Consider the following 25,364-nt stretch of genomic DNA (forward strand, 5'->3'; position numbering starts at 1 on the left):
AGGTCAATAAACGAAGCGGGATGCTTAACCTGCTGTGGATACGGTACATATTAGAGGTATGGAGTGCGATGTGACTCCCGAACAAATAAGCCAAGCAATAAAGCAGGCAACCGGCGAATGGAACGAGGAGTGTAGAGTGAGGGGCATAAGGTCTTCGCAGAATGAGACCACTACAGCAACAGTGACTTCCTAGGAATATAGCGGCCGAGCTGCTCAGAGAAGAGTTCATAATAATTGGGCTAGTACGGTGTAAGATGGAGAGACACATCAACATGGACAAATGTTCAAAGTGTTGGAGCTTCTCGCATGAAAAGGAAAAATGCAATGGACCAGACCGATCTGAAGACTGCTTCAGATGCGGAGCAAGTGATCACAAGGCAAGGGATTGCACCAACGAAAATTTCTGCCCAGTTTGCAGGGAGAAGGGCATAAAGTAGGCATAATAAAATGCCCGGCGTTCAGGGTAGCACTGAAAGAGGCAAGGAACAGAAGCAGAAGATACAAGAGGACGTATACAAATACGCAACAAACCACCTCGTATACCTTTGGGAGTGTCTTAGAAGCTGCAACTCAAGATCTGGTCAAGGGGCTGGAAAAAAACGAAGAGAATGTAAGCGGAAGAACCCCGGACCCCAGCCAAGAAAACATGATGACCACAGAGGTCATCATGTTTTCATGATGCTCATACAAACGAGCACCACCGTAGTCTAGAAATCTATCATATTAACTCAACCACTCCAAATAATACAACTAAATGCGGATAGAAGAAGAGACGCGCACCACCTCCTACAGAGAACAGCGACTGAAGAAAACGCGGATATAGTAGTCATTCAGGAGCCGAACAAGAGTATCACCCGGAAAGACACGAAGTGGATACTGGACCTTGATGAGAATACTGCTATATGGTGTAGAAACCGAAATTGTGGGGTTCTGGACCACGTCTCAGAGCAAGGATTTGTGTACCTTAATTTCAAGAACTGGGCTCTCTATAACTGTTATATTTCACCTAACATTCCACTTACCGAATTCAAGTCTTACATCGATAGACTGGCAAACCATATACGTGATGGTAGGAAAAATAGCGTGATCATAATGGGTGACTTTAATGCAAAGTCCAACCTATGAACCGAGCATAGGGCAGACGCTAGGGGCCAATACGTGGAGGATTGGATTAACGAGCGAGATATGACAGTTCACAACATATATAATGAACCCACTTTCATTAGGGGAATGCAGTCCTCCACAATTGACCTCACACTGTCCTTAGGAAGAATTGGGTCGAAGATCAAGGAATGGCAGGTCTCGCGGGAAGAAAGTGGTATTCTCCACAGGTATATCCTCTTCAAAGTTGAGGGACAGCACAAACAAAAAAGCGATAAAGTTCTCCATAAATTTCTCGGAATACCGGTCCGGTATTCCGGTCCGGTATCCATGACAGGCGGGGACTGATAAGTATCGTTAAAAGTGCTCAAAAACTGGGCTCAGATACTAATAATGATGGGACTAATCGTGAACAGCCTGTGTGGTGGAATGAAAACATCGGAGAACTAAGGAAAAAGTGTCACCAGGTCAGAAGGGAACTAACAAGACTGCGGAGAGAGAACGACGATCCGGAACGGGTGCTGGTCTCAAAGGGAAGAATGAAGAGAGCTCTGTGACAGGCTAGAGGAGGACCCATGGGGGCAAGGCTACAAAATAGTAGTGCGCGATTTAAAAGGCTTCAAGGCTCCCTATGATATAGACCAGACTAAAAAGAAAGATATACTTAGGGAGTTATTTCCCCAGACAAACCTAATAGACTGCGGAGAGTACGACCTTAAGGGAGACGCCATCCATCCTTTCACTAGGACGGAACTGGATGAAGCAATTGGCAGGTTGAAATGCAATAGATCACCGGGGCCGGATGGAATATTACCGGAGGCGGTCAAGTGCGCAGTTGTATGTATTCCGGAGACCATACTTACCATCTTAAATGAATTATATCGCCGAGGGGAATTCCCGAGGGAGTGGAAGATCGGTAAAGCCATCCTTATACCCAAGGGAGGCCAAGGGGGTGAAAAGAAATACAGGCCGATATGCTTGCTGGACTGTTTTGGTAAATTATATGAATACTTGTTGAAGGCCAGGTTAAATGAGGAAGTTGAACAGAGGGCAGGAATTTCAAACAGACAATTTGGATTTAGAGTTGGCAAATCTACTGTTGGGGCTGTGAGACTGGTCATGGAAAAAGTAACTACAGGGGGAAAGACATGGGGAGCTATAATCCTCATTGATATCAAAAACGCGTTTAACACCGCAAAATGGCATCTGATTGTTCAGGAACTAAGAAGACTACAGATTAGTGACCATCTACAAAGGGTCATAGAAAGCTATCTGCATAGAAAGCTATCTGAAGGACCGAGTGCTAAAATCTGGAAACTTCCTTATTGACCTCACCCAAGGGGTGCCGCAGGGATCGGTGCTGGGCCCAGTGCTGTGGAACTCACTCTATGATGGCATATTGAGGCTGGATAGAATGGAGAACTGTCTGACAGTAGCTTACGCAGATGACCTGGCTCTAGTGGTCACCGCCAACAGTAGAGAGGAAATGATGACCTCGGCCAAACGTAGTTTGAGTAGGATAGAAGCATGGACCGCGGAACATGGATTCGAATTAGCCCCGGAGAAAACAGAGGCTATCATTGTAAAAGGCCCCAGAAAGAGAGAAGGTATCCACTTCGTAGTTGGAAATGTGGATATTCGACCAAAAAAATATGTCAAATACCTAGGGGTGTGGTTGGACGACAAGCGTATATGCAATGAACATGTCAAGAAAATCTGCGAGAAGGCCGACAGGCAAGTAGCAGCCTTTACCAAGATCCTGCCATATACAAGAGGGCCGGGAGCACAAAAGAGAAAAATATTATACGGCGTAGTTCAATCTGTGCTGCTGTACGCGGCACCAGTATGGGGACAGGTGATTCGAGTCGATAGATACAGAGACATGCTGATATCCATGCAAAGGAAAATGCTGCTACGAGCCGTGATGGCGTATAGGGCTGCTTCTGCCGAGGCGCTATGTGTAATCGCGGCAATACCACCAATAGACCTAAAGGTGAAGGAAAGGATGAGATTGTACGATTTACCAGAAGTGGATAGCAGGAAGAGGAAACATGAGCAAGAGGTAACCTTGGATCTGTGGCAAGAGAGATGGAACCAACATAGTCGAACAGCCCAGTGGACAAAGAGACTTATTCCTGACCTTAGAGTTTGGATTGAATGTAGTTTCAGAACCACAGACTATTATGTAACCCAGGCTCTGGTTGACCATGGCTCTTTTAGGACCTATACAAATAAGATTGGCAAAACTGCTGATGAGCGATGCGTGTACTGTGGAGGTAGGGACGATCCTTGTCACACTCTCTTTGAATGTGATCGGTGGAATGTGGAACGCACAAACCTAGAACTGACCCTGGGAGACAATATTTCTCCAGATAACTTAATACATAGGATGATCCAAGGAAGAAGAGATGCAGTTTTATTCACAATATAATGAAGATGAAGGAAAGGGAGGAGAGGAACTTCCGAGAACAAGAGAGGCAACAGTAAGGAACATACACTGGAAAATTTTCATTTAAGGATATGACAAGTATGGGAAAAAGAGCTGTCGGGAATGTTTGAAGTATGTCCTAACGGATAGTTCCGAACATTCCTTGGACACAGGAGAGGTTTTCAGTGAGTAGGCTAGGAATTTTTTTTTCTAGAGTCCCACACTACCAGGGAAAGGTAGAACCAGTACCCGGTGCGCATGAGCGTTTTCCTCCCCACCATAAAAAAAAAAAGGTTAGGTTAGGTTAGGTTAGGTTGAATAAAGTCCTAGCCAAGAAGTCAGAATGGATTACGGATGCTAAAGGAGATGCTTCAATCCTGTTTATCAATAAACGTATCAAAATAAGTAATCAAAAGAAGCTAAAGGGGTGTGTGAGGATAGACACAAAAGAAATGAATATATACAGCTGCTACATATCACCCAATATCCCTATCAATGAGTATAAGGGAACTACCGATGCAATAATGCAAGACGTAATGGACCAAGGCAAGGAAGCGGTTATAGCCGGAGATTTTAATGCAAAATCACCACTATGGGGAGCACCACATACAGATGAAAGAGGAAACTATCTAACAGACTGGATTGCAACCCTGGACCTCACTATACACAATAACGGAAACCCTACATTTGAAAGAGGCGTATCAAAGTCACACATAGACATAACAATGACAACAAACAGGATCGCGAGTAAAGTAAAAGATTGGAAAACAATGGATGAGGAAACAATGAGCCAACATAAGTATATACATTTTCATATAAGTACCATGATAGGAGAAAAAAGGCAATGGAATAAAAAACCATACCTGAACAAAGCAACCTTCAGGAAAATCGTGGAAAGAGAGCTGAAAAACGATAGTACACCAACGGTAGATAACTACCTGTCAATACTTGCAAGCGCACAAAGATCGGCAACAATGGCCAGAAAAGGGAAAGTGGAAGTACAGCCATACTGGTGGAATGATGAAATCTTCCAGAAAAAAGCGGACTGTAACGAAATGAGAAGAAGGATCACGAAAAATCATCGAAAATCACATGACGCAAGCACGACAATAATGGAAGAACAACTTAAACAACTTCGAAGGGAACTCCAAAAGATGATAAGAAAATCAAAGAGAGAACAGTGGAGGGAACTGTGCAGAAAGCTCGAGGAGGACATCTGGGAGATGGATATCAAATAACGAGGAGACACCTCAAAATAATAGGCATGCCATGCCAACTGGAAGACAATGAAAAATAAAAATGGTAGAAATATTGTTTCCCGATAGGAATGATCAGTGGAAACGAGGGCCACTAGTTCCAAACCTTCCCCCCCCCCATTCACAAAAGAAGAACTTAACAGAGCAATAAGTAAAATCAAGATAGGTAAGTCTCCGGGCCCAGATAATCTGACACCAGAATCCATAATGGAAATAGCAAAAAAAGCCCCAACATTTGTTCTTCAAACTTATAATGAGCTATTAAGGAAGCAGGAGTTTCCAAAGAAGTGGAAAAGCGCAAGAGTTGTAATGATTCCAAAATCGAGCCAACAACAACTGGAGGAAGGTATACCACAACATCGCCCAATATGTTTACTCGATTCTCCGGTAAATTGTTTGAATTGCATTGTTGATCAGAGAACGTTTAGAGACAGAGCTTAACGACAAGGAAGCAATATCAGAAAACCAATTTGGCTTCCGTAAAGGCAGATCAACAGTTGGCGCAATTGAACTGGTCAAGAAATATGAAAGAAATGCACCTGGCACGCCCTAATAGCAGTTGATGTGAAAAATGCATTTAACACGGCTACCTGGAGCATCATAATGGATAGGCTGACAAAGATCGGGATTAGCTCATATCTGATCAACATTATATCCAGTTATTTGGAAAATCGAGAAATCTCAGTGGTAAAGGACCACAGAAAAGAAATCACCGCAGGGGTCCCGCAGGGATCTGTACTCGGACCGACCCTGTCGAATATACTCTATGATGAAGTATTAAGAGTAAACTTCCGGACGATGTTGTAACAATAGCCTTTGCAGACGACCTAGCGGTCATGGTTGCGGCCAATAAAAAAATGGAGTTGATAGAGAAGACAAATGAGGCTTTGGATAAAGTAGCAGAAAGGATGGAAACAAACAAGCTGCAAGTAGCCCCCCAGAAAACAGAGGCCATAATTCTCAGAGGCCCCCGTAAAAGAGATGACATAGTGTTCGAGATGTTAAACGCACAAATAACACCAAAAAAAATCATTAAAATATCTTGGAATACATTTGGACACACAAGGAATATTCGGTGAACATGTTAAAGCGGTAATAGCTAAGGCGGGAAAAACGCAGGCAATGTTTTCAAGACTAATGCCTAACATCGGTGGACCAAGTAGCGCCAAGCGAAGGGTAATGTGCAGAGTAACACACTCGGTGATTCTCTATGGGGCACCGATCTGGGCAGGAGTACTCAGGATCGCCAGGTATAGGGATATGCTCCTGGGGATGCAAAGAAAGGCATTACTTCGTGTTGCAAGTGCGTACAAAACAACACCAAAGGAAGCCCTACAGGTGATATGTGGAGTACTTCCGATAGATCTAATGATCGAGGAGAGAAAGGAACTTCATCAATCAGGACAAGGACACGTAATAACAGTGCGAAAGAACACAAGGGATAAGTATATCAACAAATGGCAAAGTAGATGGGAACTATTGACAAATAAAGCACAGTGGACAAAGAAATTAATAAGAGACCTAAAGACGTGGGAAGAATGTACGCATCGTAAAACCGACTACTACTTGACTCAAGCACTATCAGGTCATGGTTCTTTTGGAACATATACAAGAAAAATAGGAAAGAAGGCAGATGAAAATTGCATCTATTGCGGAGAACAAGACACGCCAGGGCATACACTATTTGACTGCGATAGATTCGAATACTTACGGATAGAATTGCAAACAAATAGTAAAATAAAACTGAATGAAGAGAATATAATACCCTACATGATCCAAAGCAAAGAAAAGTATGAGACAGTAGCTAGACACATCAGAAAAATTATGGAAATAAAAGAAACAGAGGAGAGAGAAAGCCAAGCAAATGAGTGAAAGTAATAATGGACGCATGAAATACGCCGCCCATGCTTGATGCTATATCGTTAAGATGGTTCCAAGCATGGGAGAGGGTGATGGGGGGTTTTTAGCCGGGGTAGCGGCCGGCATTACCAGTGCCGAAGAACCAGAGCACTGGTGTCAAGCGATTTCCCCCTCAGCAAAAAAAAAAAAAGGTTAGGTTAGGTTAGGTTAGGTTCCCCATCGGCGGTGTCTTCACCTTGTCGTGGTGATGGGGCTTGCGTTGCTTTAGTGATCCCGAGAGCCATGCCGGCTGTAGCATAGCTACTGTTAGGGTCTCCCTTGCCGGACGGGTCTAGGGAAAAAGCCTGACTAAGAAGGACACCACACCCTAATCCCAAGATGTAGCTCCATCGCATTGAGGGGATGCATGGCACAGGGGTATGAGTGTGTCACAAGCAATGCCCGCCGGACCGGGCAACCCGGCGGGGAAGACTGCCTTACTGCTACATGCGGGGCTCTGTAGGAGTGGACCGATTACTTCCCTAGCTACTCGTGGGATCGAATATGGAATTTAATAAATCAAATAAATTTTCTTTTAATGAAGGAACTGAGAAAGAAGTATTCGGCAAGTAAAGCCGATTATTGGCATCATCAATTGCCAAGAATAGGAAAGAGAATACAAGGGATGTAGAACAAGATCGCCTGAAGAGGGCAGAGCAAACGAGCACACCATCCCGTGACGTGCCGCCAACACCCTTCAGCACCCCACACAAAGAGCTGACAGAAAAGGAACCACAGGTAATCGACGTTATATTTTCTGGCAAACCATTGGATACAGATACTATCGAAACAAAAACCTCTCCCTCAACCTCAAGGATCTGGGACCTAGCGGATTTCGTCAATTTTGAAGAACAGGACATAAGCCAAAGTTACGTGAACAAAAAACTGTAACAAATGTAATAACGCCTAGAGGTTCATCAGCCCAAAGAAGCGAACAGAACAAGAGGAAACGAGTGCAAACACCAACCAAGGAAGAAGTGGTCCAAATGTACGCGAAGCTGGAGAAGAGCTTGAAAAAAGTAAGCGATAAAATGGAATAAATGCTGAAATACGAAGCGCTATGGCCAAACACGAAAGTGGAGATAAAGAGGGGCATTAGAGAAATGAATGGACTACTTCAGAGTGTTCTTAAAGAAGAAGAAGCAACAAAGATGGAGATAGAAAAAAGTATGGTGGTGCTGCAAAACACTCAAGAAGAAAAGAAGGAGAAGAAAGAGAGTAGGAGAAGTACCAAAGAAGCCGCCACACAGACCATAAACAGTATAATGGTGAATTCAGGGACGCAAACTACTGGCGAGGAAATAACTCGGGAAGAAGAGGAAAAGGAGAGAGTGGAGAGAGAACGAGTGAGAGCAGAGATTGAAAAATCTTTACAATGTGGCGCCACCTTCGACGATCTGACGCATTGGCTTGACAAGGAGTGGCCGGAAGAAGTATATACCAGCACGACGGAGGAGATGGAAAACCCAATCAGAGACGGAGATGGCTGGGATATTGCCGTGGTTACTGACCCTCAGGATAATGGAGATAAGGGACTAATGCGAAAAATGATCGACAGATTTCCTGAGTTGAGACAACTCCTACAGGCAAGACCGGTCGACGGTACCGTGGAGTTCCTACTGAACAGTATTAAATACAAAACCAGTAGAGGGGTGGAAGAATTAGTAGAGCGAGGGGTGTTTCTGATAACCTACCCCATTAACACAACAGGGGTCAACGATCTAGGAGAGCTCTACAGAGTTCTGCAGGAGTTAAAATGAGTACTTATTGACAAGGGAAGAAAAAAGATAACGCTTTCTGTACCGGAAGGACTAGACAGGAGTTACATTAAAAAACTGACGGAATATATATTCCGGAAATCAGACGTAATGGTCAAATGCATAGTTCCAAGAGAAGGAAAGCAGCCCAGAGTGCAGACGAACCAAACGGAATCGAAGAAGGTGGCTACTAGAAGGGCTAATTTGAGAGAGCCAGAAGAAACCATTAGGGTCCGGACAGAAAGTCGGAAAACATAAGCGGACTTACTCAAGTCAGTGAAAGAGGCAGTTGATATAAAAAAGTTGGTAATAAAGATGAAGGCTCTGAAAAGCACGAAAAGGGGGGATCTTCTACTCACAGTTAGCGGAGGAATGGAAGACGCCAGCAAACTAAAGGAGGAGATATCCAACAAGGTCACAGACGTACAAGTCCACACAAAAAAATTCGAGGCCATTTTATATATATATATATATCCGAAATTGACGTAGCGACCGACGAGGACGCGGTAAAAACGGCCATTGAAGAGGAGCTGGAACGGAGCAGTCAGCGTAAAAGGCATGAATCCAGGACGGGTAATTATACAGCCGTGATTGAACTCCCTAAAGATGCAGCATCGAGGCTGATGAGGAAAGGGGAGATTGAGATAGGATGGGTACCATGCCGAATATGGGAGAGGATTTCAGTAATTCGGTGTTTCAACTGCTTAGGTTTCGGGCACAGGTCTAAAGAATAATGGCCCAACCAAAAGCGACGAGTGTCTCAAATGTGGACAAACAGGCCACAAAGCGAAGGAATGCCCAAATAGCCCTCACTGCAAAGAATGTCACGAAAAGGGCAGAAACGCGAAACATCGCTCGCTATTTAGAAAATTCATTGATCGGGAAAGGCAGAAAAGGCAGCGCAGAAACGGTGACCGGAAGCGCGTCGCACCCAGTGTGAGCCAGAATTAAATTCAAAGTGTTACAGACAAACCTGGGACGAAGAAAGGCCGCACACGACATGGCCTTTGCTACGGCGAAGGAAAACGACTCTGACCTGCTGATTGTAAGCGAGCCCAACAAAAACACAACAAAGGGCTTGGAGTGGATGAAGGATAAAAACCATGACGTGTCAGTACTTTTACTGAACAGGAAAATAGAAATACAAAAAGTCAAGGCCTACGAAAGCTTCATTTCTATTAAAACAAAGGGACTGACAGTAATCTGCTGTTACATCTCTCCAAACATCCCCATTGGAGTCTACAAGGAAAAGGTGAATGAAATTATGGAAGTCGGAAGGAGAACAAGAAAACGATGCATCATCCTGGGAGACATATATGCCAAATCCGTTCTGTGGGGCTCTCCGGTCTCTGACCCAAGGGGAGACTACTGGGCAGAATGGCTCGCAGCGCTGGATATGGTAGTGATGAACACGGGCCTGGAACCTACCTTCACACGAGGGGAAAGCCGATCATTCATAGATGTCACTTGCTGCACCCAGGACGTGGCCCTGGGGGTTGGAGAGTGGAGGGTCCTCACGAAGGAAAGTCTCAGCGACCATCAATTTATTCAGTTCTTCGTTGAAGGAATAGGAGTAGTGGATAAATATACTTGGACCAAAGTGGAGTATGACTGGAAATGTTTTAAAACACTACTGAAATGGACACTGGAATTAGCTCCAGAAGACATACTAAATGGGACGTCCGGGTGTCAGGCGACCATAAAGGAGATACTAAAGGCAAGCCTCAAGCAAAGCACTGGCGAAAAAACTAAGAATCCGTACTGGTGGAATGATGAGATCTAAGCGAAACGGGAAGAATGCATCGTTCTCCGTAGAAGACTATTAAGATTTGCAAGACGGAACAACACAAACGAAGACGAGAGAATACATACCGCGGAGTGCTATAAAGAGACCACGAAAAGCTTGAGGAAGCTGGTGGACAGTTCGAAAAGGAAAAAGTGGATGCAATTATGCAGCGATCTGGATCACGATGTTTGGGGAGAAGGGTACAAAATAGCCGTCAGGACGCTGAAAATCCGGACCCCATATGAGCTATCAGATGAAAGAAAGCTGGAAATAGCCCAGACTCTGTTTCCGAATGGAGAAAGATGGATAAACCATCAGGAAAAAGTCCTTGAATTCGAAATGTTCACCACAGGAGAACTCAACGAAACTGCTGAGAGACTCAAGAGTGGAAAGTCCCCTGGCATAGATGGCATACCAGCCGAGGCCATTAAAGAGGTTGTTCGATGTGCACCAGAGTGGATTCTATCAGTTTTGAATGGGTTGCTACGGAAACAGGAATTTCCCAAGGAATGGAAAATAGCGAGACTTGTTCTGATCCCCAAAGGAAGTGACGGTGTCTCCTATCGGCCGATTTGCTTGCTAGACGTTATAAGCAAGCTTTATGAGGGGCTGATCAGAAAAAGACTAGAAAACTGTTTAGAAGACGATATGAGCCTGAGCGACAGGCAATTTGGCTTCAGAAAAGGGCGATCGACCTTACAAGCCGTTGAGAAGGTGGAGGGGAGCAGGAGACTACCAAATAAATGGCGTCTCATTCTAACGCTGGACGTTAAGAACGCTTTCAATAGTGCAGGATGGGGTCACATTATGGCAGAATTGAACAACAGACGACATATTCCGACATACCTGATGCGAATAATCGGTAGATATTTCGAAGGAAGAAAAATCCAGGTCAGCAGGGGCGTAGAACTAGAAATGAGCTGCTGCGTCCCACAGGGATCCGTACTTGGTCCAACACTGTGGAATATACTCTATGATGGAGTACTGAGGATAAGGCTTCCAGACGACTGTGAGCAAATAGGCTTCGCCTATTTGATAACTGCACAGGTTTATTGAGCTTTGTTAGCTTGACATATTTTGCATAACGAAGATGATCTACAGACTTTGGAGTATTATCAACAGCTAATAAAGTTTGCAATCCACTATCAAATAATCTTTGAACCGGGCAGTTTTCTTCTTCAAATGCTGCGGCAATTTCATCCAAATTGGATAGTTTCTCGAATATTCAGCTCCTGGCCATACTGGCAGAAGCTGACTCAATAGAGCAGCTGATAGAAAGAGTGAATAGTTCACTTCGCAGAGTTGGCAGGTGGATGACACAGCCCGGAGAAAACCGAAGCTGTAATCCTGAAGGGTCCCAGGAAAAGAGACGGGATAAGATTTTCAGTAGGCAATACAAGCGGTATACCGAAAAGAAGTATCAGGTATTTAGGAATATGGATCGACCAACAGGGCACCTTCGGGGACCACGTGAGGATTGTGGTGGAAAAGGCAGAGGCCAGGGGAGCCATGTTAATGAGGCTACTCCCTAACGTAGGAGGCCCCCGTAGCCGGAAAAGGGAGGTACTTGCTAGCGTCGTACAATCCATTATCCTGTATGGAGCTCCCATATGGCATAATGTGACCCGGATAGGTCAGTACAAAATAATGCTTGAAAGCGCCCAAAGGAAGCTTCTGCTGCGCATCACATGTGGGTACAGAACGGCTTCAACCAGAGGGTTGCAAGTAATAGCGGGCCAAATACCGATCTGCCTTTTGATTAAGGAGCGGAGGAGGCTCTACGAAAGGAGGGATGGCGCCACAGAGAAGGCAAGGAAAGAAGAGAGAGAAGCAACACTGAGGGAATGGCAAGCAGAGTGGCAAGAAACAACGGAGGTAGCGCAGTGGACAAAAAAACTGATCCCCCCAGTGAAAAGATGGTATTTGCTAAAAAACAGAGACGTAGACTACTGTACCACACAGATTCTGTCGGGGCACCGGTCATTCGGGCAATACACCCGAAGAATAGGCAAAATCGCCAGCAATCTGTGCAGATACTGTGGGGAGGTGGATACACCGCAAGACACCCTAACTGCGTGTCCCAGGTGGGAAGGGGAGAGACATCTGGTATGCTAAGAGACCGGGCACGAGGTATTAGCGCAGAACTTCATGGAGATAGTTGAACATAGCTGGAACAAAATGAGGGGCTTCATAAATAAAATAATGGAGGAAAAAATCAAGGATGAACTAGAGGAACAGGGAAGGTGAATGGAGGAAGGAACAGAAAAATAAGACTTGCCAGATGCATGTGATGTATATCGCAAGATGATTCCGCATGCATCATTCGTGGCGAAGAGGGAAGAGTTTTAGTGGCTACACCACATGCACACGGAGCCGGTCCGTGGGTATTTGAAGGTATTTCTTCCCCCACAAAAAAAAGGTTAGATTAGGTTAGGTTAGGTTAGGTTAGGAAGAGAATGCAGATCTGGTTCTCATCCAGGAGCACAACAGATGCAGTATAAGGAAAAACAAGGAGTGGATCAGAGACCAGGAAGAGACAACCGCAATACTCTGTAGAAACAGAAACTGCGGCGTCATCAGTCACACGACCGGCAGCGGCTTCACGCGCCTAAATTTCAGAGCATGGACATTGTTTAACTGTTACATTTCCCCAAACTGCACCCTCGACCAGTTCAAAGAAAACGTCGACACCATAATGCGCCTCGTCAGGGACGATGGGGTAGAAGCAGTTATAGTCGGGGACTTCAACCGACGCAAGGGGCCAATACATTAATGAATGGATAGACTCACTAGGCCTGACAGTACACAATCAGGGAGACGCCCCAACTTTCGCCAGAGGAGCCCAAAAGTCACACATTGATATCACCATATCCACTGAAACCATCGGCAGGAAAATCTCCGAATGGAAGGTGCTACAGGATGAAAGCCTAAGCCTACACCTTTACATCACGTATAAGATCGCAGAGAATAACACCCGCACCCGCTGGAGAGGCACGTCTTACACCGACATCAATGTTGCAAAAGACGCTCTAACCCTCCTTATACCAGGCAGAACGAATATCGATGAACTACACGACGCCCTATATCAGGCTAGCGCACTCAGCACCACCACAGAACCCAACGAAGTACGGATCCAGCCGGTCTGGTGGAACGCGGACATCGATAGATCACGAAGAGCCTGCATAAAGGCCAAAAGACGACTGGCCAGAGCGCCAGCCTAAGGGCAAAACCAGAACAGCATCGAGGAATGGGAAGTCGATTACAAAGACAAGAGAAGAGAGCTTAGGAAAATGATCAAAAGAGCAAAAAAAAGAATGGAACGCCCTGTGCGAAAAACTCGAAGACGACCCCTGGGGCCAGGGCTATAATATAGTCATGAGCGACCTGAAGCGCCCAAAAACGCCTTACGCAATCGACCCCGAAGAACAGATCCAAACCATCAGGGAGCTATTCCCCGACACCGACGAGGAGCCTGATCACCAGGGCGACACCGACACCGACCCACCTACGTTTACTCCAACCGAAGTCGAGGCGGCGGCTTCGAGGCTTAAAAACAGGAAGGCACCCGGACCGGACGGCATGGCAGCGGAAGTAGTCAAGACTGCTGCCGCACTCTTCCCAAACACCATCGCCACGTGCTTTAATAACCTAGCCCGCAGGAATGACTTTCCTCAAAAATGGAAACGCGCAAACGTGGTTCTCATACCTAAGGGCAACGGTAAGCACAGAACAATATGCCTCCTTGATGTTCTTGGCAAGCTCTACGAAAACCTGATTAAAGCAAGGCTAGAGGCTGAACTAGAAGGAAAAGCAGGCATACATCCAAACTAGTTTGGTTTCAGAACCGGCATGTCCACGGTCTCCGCCGTTAAACTGGCAATATGAAACATCAAACAAAACAGAGAGGCATGGGGAGCAATTATTGCCGTTGACATCAAGAACGCCTTCAATACCGCGAAGTGGGGACGTATTATGCAAAGATTAAGAAACCTTGAAATAAGCACCTACCTTGTCAACACCATCCGGGCATATCTAACGGACAGAAGCCTGAAATGCAGAAGCCACATCCTGAACATGACACAGGGAGTCCCACAGGGTTCGGTCCTCGGTCCGACCCTGTGGAACATCCTATACGACGGTGTCCTTCGGCTGGAACTTCCGACCAGCTGCCAGGTACTCACCTACGCAGATGACCTGGCGCTGACTGTCAACGCAGGAACTGAAGAGGCCTTAATAGAGAGGGCAAATCGAGCCTTAAGCAAAGTAAATACCTGGATCAAGGACAACGGCCTCGAAGTCGCAATAGCGAAGACGGAAGCTATTATCGTAAAAGGGCCTAGAAACAGGGAAGGCGTGACCTTCACGATGGAGGGAGCAACAATAACTCCAGTTAAGTATATGAAATATCTGGGCGTCTGGTTAGATGATAAACTCATCTATAACGAACACATACGGAAGACATGCGAAAAGGCGGACCGACAAATGAATGCACTTACAAGATCCTCCCAAACATACGGGGACCTGCATCCCACAAGAGAATAGTCCTATATGGCGTAGTGCAATCGGTACTCTTGTATGCCGCACCCATTTGGGCTAGGGTAGTGGATGTCAAGAAGTACAACCATATGATCTCAGCCACCCAAAGGAGGATGCTCATCAGAGCAGCATCTGCATACAGGACAGTCTCAGCAGACGCCATTTGTGTGATAGTAGGAACCCCGCCAATAGATCTGCTGGTCAAGGAAAGGCAGCGCTTAGACGAACTAGTCAGAGTGACAGAGGCTGATAAGCGAAGAGCCAGACAGGAGACTATAAACGAATGGCAAGTACGATGGGATCACAACCAAGTCACAGCCCAATGGACAAAGAAACTTATTTCCCATATCAAGGCCTGGACAGACTGCAACCATAAAACCTTCGATTACTACACCACGCAAGCCTTTAATGGTCATGGGTCCTTCAGAACTTACACCCTGAAGATAAAGAAATCGCAAGACGACCGCTGCATATACTGCGAAGAGACCGATGACGCCCAACATACCATCTTCGCGTGCGATAGATGACACACGGAACGAAGAGCCATGGAGACAGCGACTGGAAGGCAGTTAACGCCGGAAACCCTGACCGCACACATGCTGAAAAGCCATGTCCATTGGGCGGAGGGCGCTAGTTTCTTCCATTCCGTCATGGAAGAGAAGGAAAGAGAAGAGAGAGAAAGACAGGCCCAAAATAGAGACGGACGCATATGAGCGGAAGAAGCCGCCTGTACCTGTTGTAATGTCTTACGGATAGCTCCGGGTACAGGAGAGGGCTCGGGGTGGTTTTAGTCGGTAGGAGTCCGACACTACTGGCTCGTGATGGATACCAAGCGGTCAGTGCCCATGAGGGTTTCCACCTCTACAAAAAAAAAAAAGGTTAGGTTAGGTTAGGTTAGATTAGGTCATATAGAGATATTCTAAGTTCAGTGAAGACTGCAATCGGAAGTACGGAAGCAACAAAGGCGATTAGGGGAATAAGGAAAACCAGTGACGGAAGCCTTTTGCTCACAATGGATAAGAATCCGGAGGCATTGGATGAAATAAAGAAGGCGTTAGACAGCGAGGGCCACATAAAAGTCAAACAACTGGGTAGGGAAACTCTGGAAGTATACTACCTTAGGGGTACGGAGGGTGATGTTGAGGAAGGCGAAATACGGGAAGCTATCTCCCGAGTGATCGGACAATGGACAGAAGGCTGCAAAATGAGCCAATTAGAATACTACGGGACGACACAGCTGCGGTCAAGGTTACCATCCCTACGAACATGGCGGATGGTCTTCAACAGAGGGACGAGATGATGGTAGGTCTTGTAAGATGTAAAATCGAAAAAAGAGTGGTAGTCCCCAGATGTAGAAAACGCTGAAGCTTAGCTCATAAAACCGGAAACTCCGATGGCCCAGATAGGACCCGCAACTGCTACAAATGCGGAGGAGAGGACCATATGGCTCAAGAATGCCAGAGGGACGAGTTCTGCCCAGTGTGTGAAAAAGAGGGCCATAGGGCGGATAGCATGAGGTGTCCCACCTACAGGGATGCGGTAAGGAAGGCTGAAGAGAGTGGTAGAAACAGAATGAGGCTGACCGCTCTTCCCGGGGATGTCGAATTTAGAACAAGGTTAGCAGAAGGTACACCACGTGAAGAAGACCGTGAAATAACAGATAGAGAGTTAACAAATTCGACTCAGCGTACTATTCTGAACACAGTAGGGGGGTAGTGAGTTGCAAATTCCAGTAGGTACCTTCGAATAGCCAGTAAATGCCCTTACAAATCCTACAGCTAAACACAGATAGAAGAAGAGGAGCACACCAACTCCTTCAGAAAACCATGAAAGAAGAAAAAGTGGACATTGTTCTAATCTAAGAACCTAATCTAACTATAATTAAAAAAAAACGCGCGTTGGATCACAGATAAAAATGTGAACACAGCAATCCTATGTAATAACCGGAACTGTGGAGTAATGGACCATCATAGTGCACAAGGCTTCACATGCCTGTATTTTAAGGAGTTTTCAGTGTATAACTGTTACGTATCCCCGAACACTACCTTGGCGGAATTTGAAAGATACGTGGACACAGTTATGCAACACGTTAGAGGGAGAGGGAAAGAAGCGGTAATAGTAGGAGACTTTAATGCCAAGTCGTACCTCTGGCACGCCGGAACAACGGACCGGAGAGGTGAATATTTAGCGGAATGGATAGATTCCATGGGTATGACAGTCCAGAATGTTGGGCAAGCCCCCACTTTTGTCAGGGGACCACAACAGTCTATTATAGACATAACCATCTCTACCAGAAGGATTGCCAACACAGTGAAGAACTGGAGAGTTTCGAGTAAGGAAACCCTGAGTCTTCATAAGAATATTACCTTTCAGATAGAAGAAGGCGCGACAAATAAGAGGATTGGATGGCAAGCACTGGGGTACATAGATGCTCAGATCTTCCAGGACACACTGCGCCTACACATAAACATGGCGAAACACATAAAGACCGCCCAAGCAAGTAGTATAACAAGAGAGACAGATGGCAGAGTTAAACTCCAACCGGTCTGGTGGAGCAGCGTAATAGCATTGCTGAGGAAGGACTGCAATAAAGCGAGAAGAGACCTAACGAGGCTCCGCAGAGGCAATCATCATCAAGGGACCGAGGAAGAGGCAGGGGATTAGCTTCGTTTTTGCAGGAACTCAGGTGGAGCCAAAGAAGTATGTGAAATATTTGGGGGTATGGTTAGATGACCAGCTGATCTTTAATGAGCATATCAGAAAGACCAAGGAAAAGCTGATAGACAGGCGGCCGCCCTGGCTCGGATCCTCCCCAACATAAGGGGACCGGGATGGCAAAAGAGAAAGGCTATCTATGGGGCAGTACAATCGACACTTCTGTACGCGGCACCGGTATGGGGGCGAGTGATGCTCGTCAAAAGATACAAGAATATGCTAACCGCAGTCCAGAGGCGAATGTTGTCTAGGGTTGCAATGGCGTATAAAACCGCATCTGCCGATTTCCTGAATGTTATTACCGGTATACCCCCCATCGATCTGTTAGTGGAGGAAAGACGGCGGCTGGATGACCGGGAGACGTTCACGGAAGAAGTAAGGGCCGAAGAAAGAAATAGGACGATAGGGAAGTGGCAACAGAGATGGACAGCCAACACGAGTACTGCACAGTGGACAAAAAGACTGATCCCAAACCTTAAGCCATGGCTAGATTGCAAATTCAAGAACCTCGAATATTTCGTCACGCAGGCGCTAACAGGACACGGCTCCTTCGGAAGCTTTACCTATAGAATAGGGAAAACAGCGGATGTTCGATGTAGGTACTGCCAAGCGGACGATGATCCGCAACATACCATTTTGTCATGCCCGAGATGGCATTCTGCAAGGCACGAATTGGAAGCTTCCGTTGGAGACAGGGTGAGCCCGGATAACTTTGTGGGGTAAATGATAAGCGAGCAAGGAAACTGGCGCGCAGGCGCCACTTACCTCCGTAGCGCGATGGAAAGAAAGGAGAAAGAAGATAGGGAATCCCAGAATCAGGAAAGACGGTGAGAGCATGGATCTTGCTGTGACTACTGACAACGAGTAAGGGACCGGATATAATAAACTGTGATATAAAACTGTGATATTTACACTTGTTGGTACGATGTGGTACGCGTAAATTGCGTAATTTTAATTTAACACGCCGCCTGTACTTGATGTTATGCCACATCGGCGGTTCCGAGTCAGGAGAGGGCGAGGGGTGGTTTTAGCCGGTACGAGTCCGGCACTACTGGCTCGCGATGGACACCAAGCGGCCAGTGCCCATGAGGGTTTCCACCCTACCACAAAAAAAAGTTAGGTTAGATTAGGTTAGGTTAGGTTAGGTTAGGTTAGGTTAGGTTGGGTCCGAGAGACTTGGACACACTCACCGCTCAAAAAAAATGGTGAGTGTGTCGGGGTAAGGGGCAACGCTTACTCTTCTTAGGCCGATGTGAAGCAAAGACAACAGCCTCTCCATCGGCAAGATCGTTGGGTGCCTACTCGCTGGCGGACTTGTCTCTTACAGAACCCAACGGATCTAGATGGGGAACACTCGATAAAAAACCTCCTGGAGACACACATCTAGTGTGCAGGGATGGCGAACCCTGGGATTTCTCCGGCCTATCTTACCCTACTTCTATCTTCCTTGGGTAAGATATCTTCTTCTCGTTACTATCGGCTTTCCTTAGCCAACTCTTCTTCCGACCCCGACGCTATTAGGGTTTCCGAGGGCTAGGGGTCACTTCGTTCCTTTCCAGGATGCAGGGGAGGCGGCTGTATCCTCTTCTCTTCAAGTACCCCTCTCGCTTGCCCCCACAGGGGTATAGTGAGAGGGGCTACCGCGTCCCCTAATCCTTAGGTGTAGCACCATCGCGCCGAAGGGATGCATGGCACAGGGGTGACTAAGTGTGTTGCGAGCGATGCCCGCCGGACTGGGCAACCCGGCGGGGACGATTGCCTCACCCCTGCAAGTGGGGCTCTGCAGGGGTGGACCGAAGTTCCCTTGCTTCTCGTGGGATGAACATGGAGAACTACAAAAACAAAAATGTTGCCGAAACAGAAGAAGAGATAGTAATGAGGAAGGAATATGAGAAGACCCTGCTTGAAGGCACGTTAAAAAACAGGGTGATGAGATCTCCAAAAATCTCCACACCTGTGGATACATTAGACCTGGGAAAAGAAAGGGAAGAAGGGCTCAGTATAATTACAGGGTATGCCTGGGTCATCAGACCTCTGCATAGGCGAGGTGTTGCGGGAAAGTCCCGTCTACGTTTTAACCAGCACTGAAGATGAGCCGGAAGGTAATCAAGAGCACCTGAAAAAAAGAAAGAGGATGGGGACCCCAGAGAAATCAGAAAATACTAGGTTAGAAGTGCAAACCCAGGAATTTGTTAAATTACAAGAAACGGTGGGAAACATGGTGGGGATGGTTGAGCAGCTTATGTAGATGATTAAGGCGAACGTGAATACAAAAATTGAAATAAAGAAGATCTCTAAGAGAATCAGCATAGAGACTGGAATACTAAAGAAGAGAGCAGGGTTCCTCACCAGGGTGCAGGGTAGCCTGGAAAAAATTAATGAAGATATAGTTAGAGAAGAGGTCCTAAAAGAGACTAATGCTAGTAGGGAAAGGCTGATAGCAGAGGAGAGGGCGGAGAGATCCGAAAAGCGAGTGGACGAGCTGGAAAGGACTATTGCCCAGCTAAAAGAGGAATTGAGAAAGAGAAATGAGGAGAAGAGGAATAGTGGTATAAGTACAATGGACTTAACCGGGCTGGAGGGTATAAAAAAAGAGAGCGAGCACATGTTCATGCACGTGTTTAGCCTCGACCTTAACGCAACCGGGGGATTTGGAAGTCGTCGATGACTTTGATGAATACAAAGATCTAGAGAAAAGGAGGTGGGAGAATGAGGTGTTCACGAACACATAGGTGGTCATCGGCAATCCGTTAGCTACTGACGACGGTGTGGTGAAGGTGGTCATCGTCGAGCCCGATGATCCACAGATGAATACCAGTATACAAAGATTATTCAAGGACAAGTTTCCTGAGCTTTCTCGGTTAGAGGGGGAAATAGAGGTCATCGAGCAGCTGACCAAAATCAGGGGAACTGGAAACACGACCAGCAGGAAAATATTGAGAATCATGTTCGATGGAACCTCGTTTGATCTTTGGCATAAGCTGAAGTCCCTGAAACAGGAGACAGAGGCGGAAGCCAAAATATGTATACATCACCTTAAGGAAATTCCAACGGAGAATTTGAGGAAAATGGTGGAGGCTACCTTCCATGGAGGCACAACGTTTGTGGATATATATACCACAACCCAACAGAAAAGTTGCCACTTTTGTCCACTTTTGTCAGGGGACCACAACAGTCTATTATAGACATAACCATCTCTACCAGAAGGATTGCCAACAAAGTGAAGAACTGGAGAGTTTCGAGTAAGGAAACCCTGAGTCTTCATAAGAATATTACCTTCCAAATAGAAGAAGGCGCGACAAATAAGAGGATTGGATGGCAAGCACTGGGGTACATAGATGCTCAGATCTTCCAGGACACACTGCGCCTACTCGCACATGAGATGACGGACGCTGAGCAGATGGTGAAACACATAAAGACCGCCCAAGCAAGTAGTATAACAAGGGAGACAGATGGCAGAGTTAAACTCCAACCGGTCTGGTGGAGCAGCGAAATAGCAGTGCTGAGGACGGGCTGCAATAAAGCGAGAAGAGATCTAACGAGGCTCCGCAGCCGGCACGCAGGAAACATTAGAATTAATGAGGCCGAAAGAATATATAAGGAAAAGAGACGGGTCCTGAAAAAAGAGATCAATAGAGCACAGAAAGCCGAGTGGAACCTTCTCTGCGATAGGCTGGAGGAGGATCCATGGGGTTAAGGTTACAGGATCATCACCAGGACCACCAGGACTCCATACGAATTGCCCCAGGAAAGAAAGGAGAGTCTAGTAAGGAAACTTCTCCCTGATCATCCTAGGCATGAAGAAGAAAGAACGGGGTCCAGCCCCCCCGGAACACCCTTCAATATGCAGGAATTGATGCTCGCAGCCGGGAAATTAAGGCAGAGGAAGGCGGCAGGACCAGACGGGGTCCTACCGGAAGCCATGAAGATGGCCGTAAAGTACATACCGGATACCATGCTACAAATCGTGAACGGGCTCTTAATAGACCAGATATTCCCTAAACCCTGGAAAAGGGCGAAAGTCATACTGATCCCCAAGGGAGGCGGTGAGGAACCAACGGGCTACAGGCCAATAAGTCTCCTTGATGTAGAAGGCAAGCTCTATGAGCACATGATTAAAGTGAGCCTGGAAGCCGAACTAGAGGACCGATCTATTATATCAGATAGACAATTTGGCTTTAGACCAGGGAGATCCACGATATCGGCGGTGAAGTACACCATTGGAAAAGCCAACAGCAGAGAAGCCAGCAGCAGACTGGCAAAGAATCGTAGAACGTATGAAGGACGCGGAGGTGAGCCCCTATCTCAAAGAGATAATTTGGCATTACTTTCCGAGCGGCTTTTGATGTGTGGGACCTATGCCCAAGAAATGACACAGGGAGTTCCCCAGGGTTCAGTCCTCGGACCAACCTTATGGAACCTGCTATACGATGGGGTTCTGCGCCTGGACCTCCCGGCAGGATGCTTTACGGCCGCATACGCGGATGACTTAGCGCTTATCGTACAGGCAAGTCACAAGGAGGGAATGCTGGGGATGGTGGAAAAGGCCAATGTTAGCCTAAACCTGGTGAATAACTAGATGATTGAAAGCGGATTACAGCCAGCCCCGCATAAAACAGAGGCAATCATCATCAAGGGACCGAGTAAGAGGCAGGGGATTAGTTTCGTTTTTGCAGGAACTCAGGTGGAGCCAAAAAAGTATGTGAAATATTTGGGAGTTTGGTTGGATGACCAGCTGATCTTTAATGAGCATATCAGAAAGACCAAGGAAAAGGCTGATAGACAGGCTGCCGCCCTGGCTCGGATCCTCCCCAACATAAGGGGACCGGGATGACAAAAGAGGAAGGCTATCTATGGGGCAGTAAAATCGACACTTTTGTACGCGGCACCGGTGTGGGGGCGAGTGATGCTCGTCAATAGATATAAGAATATGCTAAGCGGATTCCAGAGGCGAATGTTGTCGAGCGTTGCAATGGCGTATAAAACCGCATCTGCCGATGCCCTGAATGTTATTACCGGTATACCCCCCATCGATCTGTTAGTGGAGGAAAGACGGCGTCTGGATGACCGGGAGACGTTCACGGAAGAAGTAAGGGCCGAAGAAAGAAACAGGACGATAGGGAAGTGGCAACAGAGATGGACAGCCAACACGAGTACTGCACAGTGGACAAAAAGACTGATCCCAAACCTTAAGCCATGGCTAGATTGCGAATTCAAGAACCTCGAATATTTCGTCACGCAGGCGCTAACAGGACACGGCTTCTTCGGAAGCTTTACCTATAGAATAGGGAAAACAGTGGATGCTCGATGTAGATACTGCCAAGCGGACGATGATCCGCAACATACCATTTTTTCATGCCCGAGGTGGCATTCTGCAAGGCACGAATTGGAAGTCTCCGTTGGAGACAGGGTGAGCCCGGATAACTTTGTAGGGTATATGATAAGCGAGCAAGGAAACTGGCGCGCAGGCGCCACTTACCTCCGTAGCGTGATGGAAAGAAAGGAGAAAGAAGATAGGGAAGCCCAGAATCAGGAAAGACGGTGAGAGCATGGATCCTGCTGTGACTGCTGACAACGAGTAAGGGACCGGATATAACAAACCATAGATGATAAACTGTGATATAAAACTGTGATATTTACACTTGTTGGTACGATGTGGTACGCGTAAAATGCGCAATTTTAATTTAACACGCCGCCTGTACTTGATGTTATGCCACATCGGCGGTTCCGAGTCAGGAGAGGGCGAGGGGTGGTTTTAGCCGGTACGAGTCCGGCACTACTGGCTCGCGATGGACAACAAGCGGCCAGTGCCCATGAGGGTTTCCACCCTACCACAAAAAAAAAGGTTAGGTTAGGTTAGGTTAGGTTAGGTTAGGTGAATCTCATCCTTTCCTTCACCTTTAGGTCTACCACCAATAGACCTAAAGGTGAAGGAAAGGATGAGATTGTACGATTTACCAAAAGTGGATAGCAGGAAGAGGAAACATGAGCAAGAGAGGAAACATGGATCTGTGGCAAGAGAGATGGAACCAACATAGTCGAACAGCCCAGTGGACAAAGAGACTCATTCCTGACCTTAGAGTTTGGATTGAATGTAGTTTCAGAACCATGGCTCTTTTAGGACCTATACAAATAAGATAGGCAAAACTGCTGATGAGCGATGCGTGTACTGTGGAGGTAGGGACGATCCTTGTCACACTCTCTTTGAATGTGATCGGTGGAATGTGGAACGCACAAACCTAGAACTGACCCTGGGAGACAATATTTCTCCAGATAACTTAATACATAGGATGATCCAAGACCGAGATACTTGGAAGAAGGGATACAGTTTTCTTCACAATGTGATGAAGATGAATGAAAGGGAGGAGAGGAACTTCCGAGAACAAGAGAGGCAACAGTAAGGAACATACACTGGAGAATTTTCATTTAAGGATATGACAAGTATGGGAAAAAGAGCTGTGGGGAATGTTTGAAGTATGTCCTAACGGATAGTTCCGAACATTCCTCGGACACAGGGGAGGTTTTTAGTGAGTAGGCTAGGATTTTTTTTTCTAGAGTCCCACACTACCAGGGAAAGGCAGAACCAGTACCCGGTGTGCATGAGCGTTTTCCTCCCCACCATAAAAAAAAGGTAAGGTTAGGCTAGGTTAGGTTCCCCCTGACGGTATCTCCACCTTGACGTGGTAGTGGGGCTTGCGTGTCTTTATGATACCGAGAGCCATGCCGGCGGTAGCGTAGCTACTGGCTACAGGCAGGGTTTCTCTTGCCGGACGGGTCGAGGGGGAAAGGCCAGACAAAGAGAGATATCAACAAAAGGGAGTAAACCCTTTCAAAAATCCGCAACCCAAGGTGTCACGCGACCCGTGCCGAGAGGTGGATGGCCAGGCGTTATATGGTCACGAACGGAGCCACCGGGAAGATGGCGACCTCCCGGTGAAGATAGCCTTAGTAGCGCTAGGGCGCACTACGCTACCGGACAGGGATCTCGACCCGACTCGTGGGACATATATGGAGAACCTAAATAAAACAGTTTATGAATGGAATGAGAGTATAGATCCGACAGTACGGAGGTAATCACTGTCAAGGATACCAACGAAGAAAGATGAAACTTCCGAGACGGAAGAAACCTTCATGTCTCCAAGGCAAGAGGCATCAAGGGGTTCCTCATCCTCAGACGCATACATTGACGAAACGATAGGCCAGAGCCCGAACTTAGCATGTATCAAAGAACCGGCAGAGCTGAGCGATGGGGACTTCAACGACGTCTTCGAGATATCTGGCGATGACACTAATGAGCGGAAGAAGAAAAGGAAGCGCGTCGACAAACAAGGCTATAGATTGAGTTTCGGGCAAAATGGAGTACAGGACCAGAAGATAGAAGCCCTACACCAGGCCTTAAAGAAGATGCTGGACAAAACAGAACAAATGGTTAAATTAACAACGACTAATGTGAATACAAAGGTGGAAATAAAAAAACTGTCCAAGGAGTTCGCAACACAAGCAAAAGTCATGATAAAAAAGGTGGAATTCCTGAACCACCTGGATAAAGAGTGGACAAGAAGAGGAGAGAACTTGGAAACAAGCAAAAAAGTACCGACAGTAGAAGTCGGTACTCAAACCGAAACTGCTGTCAGCAACGCAGAATGTGGCACGCAATGGGACGAAGGGGACTTAAATACCGTACGTAACATAGATGGAGTAGTAAGTTATGATGACTGGCTGCAAATCGCGGACAAAAGATGGCCTACGGACGTGTTCGTGAAAACAGAAGTTAAGGAGGGTAGTCCCCCCAATACAAAGGACAGCACTGTGAAGGTGGTTATGGTGGAACCGACTGACACGAGTATGAGCAAAAGTATCCAGGCAAGGTACGCTCTCAGATTCCC

At 46.6% G+C, this 25,364-nt stretch overlaps 3 protein-coding genes across 3 annotated transcripts; all 3 read left to right on the forward strand.

Annotated features, from left to right (window-relative positions):
• Positions 1–3,981: 3,981 nt before the first annotated feature.
• On the forward strand, positions 3,982–4,767 carry LOC141482247 (uncharacterized). The gene has a single exon (XM_074175253.1). The coding sequence runs from the start codon at positions 3,982–3,984 to the stop codon at positions 4,765–4,767; it is 786 nt and encodes a 261-aa protein (XP_074031354.1).
• A 4,674-nt stretch (positions 4,768–9,441) lies between these two features.
• On the forward strand, positions 9,442–10,224 carry LOC141482248 (uncharacterized). The gene has a single exon (XM_074175254.1). The coding sequence runs from the start codon at positions 9,442–9,444 to the stop codon at positions 10,222–10,224; it is 783 nt and encodes a 260-aa protein (XP_074031355.1).
• A 7,512-nt stretch (positions 10,225–17,736) lies between these two features.
• Positions 17,737–18,201, forward strand: LOC141482249 (uncharacterized). Its single transcript, XM_074175255.1, has one exon. It carries the CDS (start codon positions 17,737–17,739, stop codon positions 18,199–18,201), a length of 465 nt encoding a protein of 154 aa, XP_074031356.1.
• Positions 18,202–25,364: the final 7,163 nt, after the last annotated feature.

The sequence above is a fragment of the Leptinotarsa decemlineata genome, unplaced genomic scaffold (assembly GCF_025532065.1).
Source record: "Leptinotarsa decemlineata unplaced genomic scaffold, Ldec_3_MD MMD2_tig00000882_RagTag_RagTag, whole genome shotgun sequence".
Taxonomy (NCBI): domain Eukaryota; kingdom Metazoa; phylum Arthropoda; class Insecta; order Coleoptera; family Chrysomelidae; genus Leptinotarsa; species Leptinotarsa decemlineata.

Excerpts from the sequence above, each read along its gene's own strand:
- LOC141482247 (XM_074175253.1), top strand. The coding sequence starts at position 3,982 with ATGAATATATACAGCTGCTACATATCACCCAATATCCCTATCAATGAG.
- LOC141482248 (XM_074175254.1), top strand. The coding sequence starts at position 9,442 with ATGGCCTTTGCTACGGCGAAGGAAAACGACTCTGACCTGCTGATTGTA.
- LOC141482249 (XM_074175255.1), top strand. The coding sequence starts at position 17,737 with ATGGCGTATAAAACCGCATCTGCCGATTTCCTGAATGTTATTACCGGT.